This window comes from Hermetia illucens, chromosome 3 (genome assembly GCF_905115235.1).
Source record: "Hermetia illucens chromosome 3, iHerIll2.2.curated.20191125, whole genome shotgun sequence".
NCBI classification, from domain to species: domain Eukaryota; kingdom Metazoa; phylum Arthropoda; class Insecta; order Diptera; family Stratiomyidae; genus Hermetia; species Hermetia illucens.
The window spans coordinates 92,325,727-92,338,516 of NC_051851.1; the positions used below are offsets into that span (position 1 = coordinate 92,325,727).

Sequence of the window (12,790 nt, forward strand, 5' to 3'; positions counted from 1 at the left end):
CAACAGGATTCCAACTGCCAGCGCTCTTGAGCATTTCTCTGACAATGTCTGGAGAGAGCTCCCCTGTGTCTGCATAAAGCTGCTGACGAAAGCCGTCCCACCTCTCGCAAGAGCGTTATGTGTCCAGCGTTGTCCGCCACTCCATTGCAGAACACACAATCAGGTGATTGCGTCTTCCCAATCTTGTACAGGTAAAACTGAAAACCTCCATGCCCGCTCAGAAGTTGGGTAAGGAAGTAATTAATTTCACCGGGCATTCAGTTCAAACACGGGTCAAAATTGTCGATGAGCCGCGCAGTCCATCTGCCCCTTCGTTCATTTTGCCAAGAGAGTTGCTATTCGGTAGGGGTGTGTTGACATTCTCCACGGGCAACCGCCTCTCTTAAGTTCTTGCCCTTATGGCGGTAGATAACTTTACGCTCTTTGGCAAGGAGGGTAACGAGGATCCCTCCCGCGATTACCATCATGGCCGGTTCGGAGACGGTGCGATAAGCAGACGCCACTCGCAAAGCTCTCCGCCTCTGCACTTGAGCAAGGCACTTACGATGCACCTCATTGTCATCAGCCCATACCTTCGCGCCGTAGAGCAGAACTGACTGTGTTGCTTCCAAGAGGAGACGTCTCCTAGTAGATATAGGGCCCCCAATATTCGCCATTAGCCCACTCCAGCTGCAGCTCTGTCCGCTGCTGCTCTGATTTGCTCGAAAAAGCTCATCTTTGAGTCGAGCAATAAACCAAGGTATTTAACTACTGGGTTTGACTCTATAGTCAACTCGCCGAACGATATGGGACGCAGGTCGGGATTCTCCTTCTGGTTAAGATGACTACTTCGATTTTTTCCAGCGCAAGGCTGAAATCGTGACCAGTCATCTATCCGTTTACCCGTCGCATCAATATTTCAAGTCTGCTTTGCGCCTGTTTAACAGTGCGTTCGGCAATAAGTGCATAACCGACCAGGCGCGACTCTTCAGGCATATCGGCAGACTATCATAGGAAGCATTCCAGAGTTCCGGCCCTAGGATGCATCCCTGTGCTACTCCCGACGTGAATACCATCCTCGTTTGGCCCTTTAGCGTCTGATAGAGCTGGAAGCGACCTTTCAGATAATCCCTCAATATCCGTAAGAGATAGCTTGGCACGTGCACTGAGTTTTCTAATGTACCTGGCATATCTGTCGATCTTACAGGATTGAAGGCATTTCTGACATCAAGCGTTATGAGCAGCACTATCCGTCGAGATCGGCGGCTGCGTGCCTCGGCTCGATGAACCGTATCTACGACCTCCATAATAGCATCCACTGTGGAGCTCCCTGGTCTGAACCCGGACTGCCTCCGGGATAAGTCCCGGGCAGCGCGAGTCTACTCCTGATGAGCTTCTTGAGGACTTTTCGGGCCGTGGCAAGCATACACAGCGATCGGCATGCAGACGGGAGCTCCGGATCTCCTTTACCCTTGCTGATCAGCGCGAGTTTGGCCGCTTTCCAGCGACAAGGAAAATTGCCCTCTTTTAAGCAAGCGTTGAACGCCTCAAGCAGCAATTCTGGCTGTTGGGGAACACCAGTTTGTAAACTTCCGCCGGCATGCCATCAGGACCTGGCGCCTTCCAGTTTTTCATAGTGAGAACCGCTTCTCCGAGATCTCTCATTGTGAAAAAGGGACAATCCTCGACGCTTTCCACGCTATTGACATCAACCCATACAGGATGTCTGGGGATCAATACTCGTACAATGTGGTCCATAAGATCGGTACTTATCGTACAGATCGCAGAGCTCCAATTTTCCGGCGGGTAAGGTATAGCCAAATCCCCACGGGTCCTCGGTCACCTCGTTGACAAGGTTCTGCCAGCCGCGCATTTTGCTTTTATTTATAGCGCTGCGGAGTCTCCTCATTTGTTGATTTATACTGTACCTTCATGCGCATGCCTCCTCGTTGGCGTGCAGACGTTGTCCCAAACGGCGGAGATTATGACATTCCCTCTGTAGGTCAGCAATTTCTGCTGTCTACCTGTATATAGAAGACTTGTCGCGGCTGGGGCCCCTCCGGGGAATGGAAGCCTCACCCGCCGTCGTTATCAGGTTCATCACTGAATTTACGGCGGTGTCAGTTGCGACGCTACCACCCCCGGAATGCCCTCCAGCGCGGCTCTGCCTGCCCCAAGAGCTTCGACAAACTTCCCGATGTTCATCCTTGCGACATTCCACAGGCAGGGAGAACGTCGTGCTGGTGCTCGCCGGCAAATAGTGTTAATCACTTCAAACGCAATGCTTTGGTGATCACTTGCCGAGAAGTTTTCCAGGACTCGCCACCCGTCCACTGATGATGACAGAGATTCCGACGCAAAAGTGATGTCAGGAATGCTTCCTTCACAGCCGGGGCGCCGAAACGTTGGCGTGGATCCGGTGTTTAAAACTACGAGAACGATTTTCGCCACCATTTCCTGAATCCGTTTTAATCTGGCATTTGACTCAAGCATGCCCAATTCAAGGGCCCTGGCATTAAAATCAGCGCCGACAGGATTCGTCCTCCATGCTCGAAACGGCGTCCTCCAGAGCGTCAAGCCGGAGCCGAAAGTCCGGCATCGTCTCGTGTGGTGTCAAGTAAACGCTGAAAAACGTTATTCCTAAATACCGGCTCCAGACAAACGCGTTCCCTCGGCCTTTGGCAAGAACACGAAGTCGAACGTGGTCCCGAACCAAGATGGCAGCGGTGCTCAATAAGTCGAGATGCCATGAGGCCGGGTCCTTATTTCGGTATTGCTCGCTAATTAGCACTAGATCAACATTTACTTCCACAGCGAACTGTGCTAGCAACTGGTGAGCAATTGCACTCCGGTGCATGAGCCCGCAGTGTGTGCGACACTTTTACCAGACGCGGCACTATCCCTGCAGGGAACGAAACTCTCGCTTTCATTACAAGTCTTCGCTTGATGCTGTTGACGTGTGTCCATAGTCCAGACACCTGTAGTACTTGGTGGAGACTATCTGCATTCGTACCCAGCATACTCATTATTATCAACAGCGCCACAACCGGTATCCTGTCTAGGCCTGCCTTAATAAGGAACTCCAAACATCCCGGTTTTGTGCCGAGTTCCACCAATTCGATATTCCTAAATGTTGTCTGCGTCCTGACTTACGCCATCGCTCCATCTTAAGCAGGGTCTGTCTCGTCTTCTTTTTCTACCATAGATATTGCCGTTATAGACTTTCCGGGCTGGATCAACCTCCTCCATACGGATTAAGTGACCCGCCCACCGTAACCTATTGAACCGGATTTTATCCACAACCGGTTGATCATGGCATCGCTCATAGATTTCGTCATTGTGTAGGCTACGAAATTGTCCATCCTCATGTAGGGGGCCAAAAATTCTTCGGAGGATTCTTCTCTCGAACGTAGCCAAAAGTTCTCAATTTTTCTTGCTAAGAACCCAAGTTTCCGAGGAATACATGAGGACTGGCAAGATCATTTTCTTGTACAGTAACAGCTTCGACCCTATGGTGAGACGTTTCGAGCGTAACAATTTTTGAAAGCATAACTAGGCTCTGTTGGCTGACAACAACCGTGCGGATTTCATCATCGTAGCTATTATCGGTTGTCATTTTCGACCCTAGATAGGAGAAATTATCAACGATCTCGAAGTTGTAGTCTCCTATCTTTATTCTTCCCGTTTGACCATTGCGATTTGATGTTGTTGATTTTTGATCCTGACAGCATATATTTTGTCTTGCACACATTGATGTGCAGCCCAAGATCTCGCCCCATTAGCCTCCTGCTCGATCTGGATGAAGGCAGTTTGTAGGTCATGGGTCGTTCTTCCCATGATGTGGATAGCGACAGCATAGGCAAGTAGTTGGGTGGACTTAAAGAGGATGGTACTTCTTGCATTTATCTCAGCATTACGGATCACTTTCTCCAGCGCCAGGCTAAAGAGGACGCATTATAGGGCATCCCCTTGTTGTAGACCGTTGTTGATGTCGAATGATCTTGAGAGTGATCCTGCTGTTTTTATCTGGCCTCGCACATTGGTCAGGGTCAGCCTAGTCAGTCTTATCAATTCGTTGGGATACCGAATTCTCTCATGGCGTTGTACAGTTTCACCCTGGTTTTTTACTGCGGCGGCTTTAAAATCGATGAAAAGATGGTGCGACTGATGGCCATATTTCAACAGTTTTTCCATCGCTTGCCGCAGAGCGAAAATCTGATCTATTGCTGATTTGCCTGGAATGAAGCCTCTTTGGTATGGGCCGAGGAGTTCTGGTCATAAGGGGCTATTCAGGCTAGCAAGATAGCGGAGAATATCTTATAGATTGCTGCACTGTGTGATATTTCCCTTTTTTGTAGGAGACAGATCTTTGCCAGTCGTCAAGCATTGATTCGCTGTCCCAAACCTTGAGCACAAGTTGATGAACCACTTGATGTAATTGGTCGCCTCCATATTTAACCAAATCGGTTGTAATTCCGTCGGCTACTGGCGACTTATGATTTTTAAGCCTATGTTTATTCTATATTTGGTGGTGGTAGAATTTGTCCGTCGTCTTCAGTTGGCGGGACCTCAAAGTCGCTTCACCCTGCTGACTTGTTGGTAAAATTTCCGCGCCTCCAGCGGTTGCTCCCTGTACTTTTCGAGTTCACAGACTTGTTGGTTCTCCCAGGCTTCCTTTTTCCGTCTATTAAGTCGCTTCTCCGCTCGAAGGAGTTCGTGATAAGTCTCCATGCGCGTCCGCGTCCTTTGAGAATGCAGCATTACGGAGGTATGCAGCATTCTCCCTTTCCGTGGCTAGCTAAAATTCATCCTAAAACCGACCGTTCCGACTCTTTTTGCGGCTGGGGCCAAGTATCTTTGGGACGTGTGATAACGTTCTTCAGGTGGTTGTGAAGATCATTTGTTGATGCTTCATCTCCAGGATCTCTGCTGATTGTGGTTATTGCGGCATCCATTTCCCTCTTATAGGTGTTTCGGAGGGTTGTGTTGTGGATAGCTTCAGTGTTAACTCTCACCTGCTTGTCAGAAGGGATTCTGGGTGGTGTTGTTAACATGCCAACGAGATAGTGATTCGAGTCTATATTGACCCCCCTATATGTTCTGACATTCATCAAGGCTGAGAGGTGGCGGGGATTGGTCAACACGTGGCCAATTTGGTTGAAAGTGGTCCCGTCTGGAGGCGCACGTTTGTTTGTGGACCGCTTTCCACGCAAACCAGGTATTTCCAACAACCATTTCATGTGACACTGTAAATTGAATGATCCGCAGTCGGTTATCATTTGTATTTTGATGTAAGTTATGGGAGCCAACGTATCGCCTGAATATGGACTCCGTCCCTACTTGACTGTTGAAATCTCCAAGTATGATTTTTATAATCATATATACATGATTTTTATATCATACTTGGAACAGGCTTCTAGGGTCCGCTCAACTGCCTCGTAGAAGGTGCATAGCCTTTCGCTTATATTTTCAAAGCCGATAACAGCAGGTTTTATTTTTTGGCTGACTAAGGAACCTACTCCGAGCACATGGTTTACTGGATGGCCACTATAATATATGGTGTAGCGACTTTTCTCCAGGAAATCGGTCCCTCTTCAGCGCATCTCCTGTAACGCCGTTACATCATCCCGTTATTGGGACAGGGTGTTGACTAGCTGCTTGGCAGTTCTCTCTGAACAGGGAGCGCACGTTCCATGAGAAAATGCGCAAATTGTTATTCCTTTGTCGTTTTTGGGTTCGTCGTTATGTTATCCGTCCAGTTCGAGGCTCCTGTTGTGGCTTCGTAACTTCGGTTTTCCATGTAGGGTTGTCAGTCCTACCCAACCCCCAACCTGGATGATCAGTTGGTACCATTTGTCCCGTTTTTAGGCACGGGAGACTCTCCTTCATCCTTCTCCGTCTGCAGCTTTTCGTTAAAAAAGAGCTCCCAGCGGTCACCACGTGGAGGTGGAGATAGGATTTGGTAGTAGAGCTGATGGTGTTGGTTCAGCAGGCGTTTCCCAGGTTTTATGCTCCATCGCCCTGGGACCTATACTACCCTTTGACCACACCTTGCATACTACCAATCCAATTTCCTCGCATATTGCTCGGAGACTTCCATCACGGCGAGCTTTTGGCCTGGAGCACTTACAGAGGTGATACCTATCCGGGCATTGGTTACCTCTGGACATTCACGCTTTATCGCCTCCTCAACTTCGACCTTTTCTGTGAGGCAGTCAGGATCCCAGGATTTCTTGAAAGCACATGGGCTCTAGGCTGCAAGCAAGAGCTTTCTCTTCCAATAAAGCTTTGACTGCTTCGCAGAACGTATTTTTTCTAGTCGTCTTTGGGCCCAGTTCAACGAGGACTATGTTGAAATACGTTGGCCTAATACTGTTTGCACAGTCCTTTCATTCGTGGGTGATGTGATCAGAAGGCGGAAGTGGAAGTGGATAGATCACACGCTAAAATGGGGCGAAAATTTCATTGCTGGTTACGCCGTGTGTCCGGATAGCTAAGTGGTTAGAGCACAAGGCTGTCGTACGGAAGGTCGCGGTTCAAATCTCCCTGGTGGCAGTGGGATTTGTATCGTGATTTGACGTCGGATACCAGCCGACTCAGCTGTGAATGAGTACCTGAGTGAAATCAGGGTAATAATCTCGGGCGAGCTCAATGCTGGCCACATTGCCTCCTAGTGTACCGTTACGGTCTTGAATGAAGTGCTCTAACACACTTCAAGGCCCTGATCCAATATGGATTGTTACGCCAACGATTATTATTATTATTATTACGCCGTGCAGTGGAGTCCACTCTTCCGAAGTAGTCGATGAGAGGGTCCGAGATAGGGCCGAGATAGGGGAGGAATGCAAGCACCTCGATAAGCCCTGAGGAGAGTTAGAGCGGGTTTTATGTGGACTGTGAACCATGGCTCGTAGGTGCGGTTGAAGTACTGTACCACGTGATGGTGAACCAAACCAAGTGAGGAACACCTTATTTCCGCTGTTTGTTATCCATTAACTCCTCTGGTACGGTCACGGCAGCGCAAAGTCATCAGAATTTGAACTTCCATAACAATTTACAACAAGATTTGCACCAAACTTTCCAGTATTGCGCGCTTGGTTATAGATTACGTTGCTCTACAGGTATATTTGTAGTATGAAGAAGGATTTTCACGAATTATCAACTTTACTTGAGAAGAGCTTTATCAATATGATTTTTTTTTGGATTTTAGTTTTGTTGTCCACTCCCCTCCAATTAGAGTAAGCTTCAAAACGTGAGATCTGCTTCATAGAGTACTAACTGAGACCTTTTATTTGATATGAGCTATATTCGTGAAAAAATGTACTCCTTTTCTTTACGTCTAAGATCATAGCAAAATGATGTTGTATATTTGTGCGCGGGTTGGGTCAGAGCTGTCCGCTATATGATTGGTGAGCAGTTCAAGAAGGAGAAACGACTTTTGTGGGAATATGATGGGATAATCGAGAGGCGGAGCTGTCGATCCCGACGACTGTGATTTATGACCGCGAGCTTGTGTCCGAATTTGAGATAAATGCCTAGGACAAAACATAAATGCAAGAACTACATTATTGACATTGTTTTAGTGATGGTGCAATGGTGGAGTTGGCTGAGAGTCTGAATCTCGATCCAGTCGCATTACGTTCGAATACCGCTTAGTTACAAGTATTTGCATTGGGCTTTGTGTTATCCTGCTGCCTTGGGCGAATACAGCGTTAAGATGGTAATGAAAGTGAAACGCATTCTCATTGAAAATAAAATAGAAAAAAAAAATCAACATGAAGAAGAGACTATGTAAGTGCCCTGTATGTCAAAAGTCTGAAGAGGAGAGATACATTGGGTGTATTACTTTCCCATCGTAGAAAATAACTCTACACGGGATAAGGAGGAATGAACCAAGGAGGACCCTTCCGGTGAAGAGGGCATATCAAGCATTTATAACTGAAGGGGGTTGACGCTGTGCTAGTGAATATACTCGGTGTGGAAAACTACCTGAAGAAGATAGGTAATACCTTATCCCTTAGGTCAAGGCAAGAATATTATACGCAGGAAGAGCAATTTTAACGGCAAAGGGGCACCGAATCTCATTGTGCACTTTTCAGGTAGGGAGGAAGTATCAGTATGTCGATGTCGCCTAAATGGTGTTCTTCTTTGAATTTCTTCCTGGTTATATAACCAACTTTTGCATACCGAAAAAGGGTTCCTGGCAAGGAACTGCAAGAAAGGTCTTGAAAAGTTATTGTGCAAGAGTAGAAGCTGGAAAGTCCTTTACGCCATCGTTTCACTCCAAGATATTACATTATAAGGACAAGCTCCCTGTATATATACGAGTATATGTTGTATCTTTACATATTTATAGATCCTCGCTTGGGTACTTCATAATTTTTACGGCTTCCTCATGTTTACCTTAGAATATGTACAAGTCAATTTGATTTTATGTTCCATTTATTTCAAATTCTAATTTCCGTTACAAACATTCAAACATTCCACAATTGTTTAATGAAAAAGCAAAACCATTGTCTTCCAGATATTATACGTCTACACATTCATATATAATTTTGTACATTTTTGGCCGATTCAGTTTCACCTCGCCATTCATCTTAAAGATGACTTTTTTACAATCTGCATTGTTCGTTAAAAGCTCATTACGACAATATCATCTCAAAAGCCATTGGATACTTCGAACTTGAACAATATTTATCTTTCGGGCATTTGTATATATTTACATACATAAATATTGAAAATTATTCGCAATTTATCGGAAGCCTTGAAGATGGCACCTAACTAGCGATGGTAGCTTCAAGAGGTTCGCCTTGGTGTTGCACGTTCTCCTAACGTAATTAATACGATATAAATTAGCAATTTATGCATGAAATGTGTTGGGCGCTTTGTTGAATGCATATATGCAGCCAATAACTCAGTCAGAAAACATATTTTAACAGATTTTGGGAGGTAATTTAGAGCAAACATGGCAGCTTGAAATATGACTCCACTGATAGGAGGAAAGAGATAATTTCCGAAAATTAGAAAGTGAATATTACGGAAATTAATCTCATTGATTTATGTGGGAACAATAACCTGAAAGCGTGTTCTTCACCTACTGTTGATATATTGACGTACAAACATGACCAACGTTTTTATTTTCAATTTTTGTGAATAGATTGTTGTCTATGATTAGTGCCATCTTCTCGTCCTCATACATTGTCATATTCATCGTAATTTGGTTACCAATCTGGAACGCTTTTTGCATTCATTCTCGATACAGTTGCCATACAGAACTTTTGCCAGTTCTTATTCACTTAACGTTTGAGATCGAGATGCCACACTGGTGATATCTGTTTGGGAACAGTGTAAATATTATAATTAGCTTAACCGTGAATATCTAAGATTGCAATTCAACGAACCAGATTTTCCTTTCGGCTTTTCGATACTATTGTAATACTTTGACTTCTTTAATAGCCTCTACGTCATCTGGGAAAGCATTATCGGAAGTCCTCTGCGGGCAGTGCATGTTGGATCGATTCGAGATTGCCAGGCGACGAAAATTATCCGCGTTATTCACTAAGTGGACAGAATTCGAAACGTTTCGTAACAGCCGCAGCTCACATTCTTGCTCAATTATTTCCTGGGAAACGATTTTCATGTCGACTTTATGCTTCAAGTCATCCACCGTTTTGTGTTCACTAGATCTTCTCGTGAAACTGCGAGATAGGACACTGGATGAAGTGGTTGTGGTATTGAAGGTCGCTGTCCTGGGTCTCACCTTTAGATTGCTGTTGAAGGGTTGCCACCAGAAGCACAGCTTCAAGAAGCCTTTACGAAACTTCGATGACATAATATTGTATAGAATCGGGTTGATTGCTGAGTTAATGTATAGCATGATCCGGCAGAAGTATAAAATATTATAATATGCTTCTATCCCTATATTCATAAACGCTTCATGCGACCCGATTATGATCCAGAGGGTAAGGACCCGAAACGGAAGCAGGCACAAGAAGAACGAGAGAACAACAGCTCCGAGCATAAGAACAACCTGCTTCCTCGCTTTATAACTTAGTTCTGGTTTGTTTGGTCTTATCTTTACCATTCCGTCGTGTTTTGAGATCAGGTTACGCGCTATTAGAGCGTATAATACTATTAAGATAATGAGGGGCAAAACGAAAAAAATAGAAATTGTCATCAGAAAGAATCCCGCTGTCCATCCACTCGAGGCTTGTGTAAGACACACAGCTACGTACGTTCCGTCGATGTATTCCTCGAACTTGTATTCCGCAAAGAGTAGAATGGGGCTGAAAAATAGAAAAAAATGTTCATTTAGTAACTGCTGACATGATTATTTTCAACTAAAATTTTGATTTTTATAAGAGTCATTGAGCTATTTTTGGGACAAACTCTTTGATATTGATATTGAATATTACCCCGGTAAAAGAACCCTTTCATCATCAACGGTGCAACAACTGGTATCCAGTCTAAGTTTTCTTAGTAAGGAACCCCAAACACCAATTCGATATCCTTAAAAACTGTCTGGCGTCACTGCATTTGAGGCAATGTCTGCTACGTCTTCCTTTTCTATCATAGATACTGCCTTTACAGACTTTTCGGGCTGGATCATCCTTGCCCAGACGGATTAAGTGGCTCGCGCACCGCAATCTATTGAACCACTCTTTATCCCCAAACCAACAATTGTGATATCGGTCGTACATTTTGTCGCTATATAGGCTACAGATTCATTGGTCTCTTGTAATATCCTAACAATTCTTTGGAATTTTCTTTACTCGTACGTGGCTAATAATTCATAGTTTTTCTTGCTAGGAACCCAAGCTTGGCAAGACCATTGTCTTTTACTGTAAGAGCTCTGACCTTATGGCGTAAAGTTTCAAGTGACTTTTGTAAGCTGAAATAGGTTCTGTTCGTTACCAACGATAATGTACAGATCTCGTTTTTGTAGCTGTTATTGGATATTCGACTCTAGTTAGTGTGTTAGAGTGTTCTTGGGCAACCCATTCAGACAGCATGAAGAACGCCTCCGAAATAATATCGGTGGCGGACTCCGCTTTGGACATCAAATTTCTCTAAGATTTTACCTCGATCCAACCGGTGACATTTTGCGCCATCATATGTCGCTCTGATAATAGCTGTTAGATTTTCCGCAATGCTTCTAGTGCCCTTCTCCCCGTTCACAATGTTGAAAGCTTACACAAAATCCATGAAGAGCAAAGCGTAGATACCAATGCGAGAGGATCCAGAGCGGAGCCTTTTCTCTTTCGATTAATCTTTCTAGGTAATCTACGATGCGATTCAGGATTATTTTGCGGCGACAGAGCACGCAGATATCAATCCAATTGTCACACCCAAATCGGGTTCCCTTCTCTGAAATTTTAATGATCCTCTACCCCATTCCCAGCATTTCCGTACTAGTGGAAGTAACAGATCTGTAGGTGCAGCGAAAAGTAACTCCTGTAGCGAGATTTCGAGCCTAGCGGCTTTACTCCGTTTGAGTATATTGATGGCCGATAAGATTTCTGTCCTGCTTGGAAGAGCAGTTCATGGTTACTAACCATTTCAGCCACAAAAAAAAATCTCACCGGATGTGGTACGCGCAAAAATCATGTTAAAGCGTTCATCATCATCAACGGCGCAACAACCGATATCCGGTCTAGGCCTGCCTTAATAAGAAACTCCAGACATCCCGGTTTTGCGCCGAGGTCCACCAATTCGATATCCCTAAAACCTGTCTGGCGTCCTGGCCCACCCCACCGCTCCATCTTAGGCAGGGTCTGCCTCGTATTCCCTTTCTACCATAGGTATTGCTCTTATAGACTTTCCGGGCTGGATCATCCTCATCCATACGGTTTAAGTGACCCGCCCACCGTAATCTATTGAGCCAGATTTTATCCACAACCGGACGGTCATGGTATCGCTCATAGATTTCGCCGTTATGTAGGCTATGGAATCGTCCATCCTCATGTAGGAGGCCAAAAATTCTTTGGAGGATTCTTCTCTCCAACGCGGCCAAAAGTTCGCAATTCTTCTTGCTAAGAACCCAAGTCTCCGAGGAATACATGAGGACTGGCAAGATCATAGTCTTGTACAGTAAGAGCTTTGACCCTATGGTGAGACGTTTCGAGCGGAACAGTAAGCTGAAATAGGATCTGTTGGCTGACAACAACCGTGCGCGGATTTCCTCATCGTAGTTGTTATCGGTTCGGTTTCGACCTTGGATAGGAGAAATTATCAACGGTTTCAAAGTTGTATTTTCCTATCCTTATTCTTCCCGTTTGACCAGTGCGGCTTGATGTTGTTGGCTGGTTGGTTTTCGGTGCTGACGTTGCCACCATATATTTTGTCTTGCCTTCATTGATGTGCAGCCCAAGATCTCGCACCGCAGTTTGTACGTCTCTACGTGGTTTTTCCCATTATGTCGATATCGTCAGCATAGGCCAGTAGTTGGGTGGGCTTAAAGAGGATCATACCTCTTGCATTTACCTTAGCATCACGGATCACTTTCTCAAGGACCAGGTTAAAGGGGAAGCATGGTAGGGCATCCCCTTGTCGTAGACCATTGTTGATGTCGAATGGTCTTAAGAGTGATCCTGCTGCTTTTATCTGGCCTCGCACATTGGTCAGGGTCAGCCCTATTATTTTCGTCGGGATACCGAATTCCCTCATGACCGTGTACAGTTTTACCCTGGCTATGCTATCATAGGCGGCTTTAAAGTCGATGAATAGATGGTGCAATTGTTTTCCATATTCCAACAGTTTTTCCATCGATTGCCGCACAGAGAAAATCTGATCTGTTGCTGATTTGACTGGA

The 12,790-nt window shown here is 45.3% G+C and overlaps 1 protein-coding gene across 1 annotated transcript in view; it reads right to left on the reverse strand.

Moving 5' to 3' along the window:
- Window positions 1-8,425: 8,425 nt before the first annotated feature.
- Window positions 8,426-12,790, reverse strand: part of LOC119652060 (growth hormone secretagogue receptor type 1) — a 49,932-nt gene continuing 45,567 nt past the window's right edge. The window contains exons 5-6 of the mRNA XM_038055998.1: window positions 9,381-10,265; window positions 8,426-9,311 (exon numbers count right to left, since the gene is read on the reverse strand). Coding sequence (XP_037911926.1) covers window positions 9,407-10,265 — 859 coding nt within the window. The 3' untranslated portion in view covers window positions 8,426-9,311; window positions 9,381-9,406. The remainder of the gene's footprint in view (window positions 9,312-9,380; window positions 10,266-12,790) is intronic.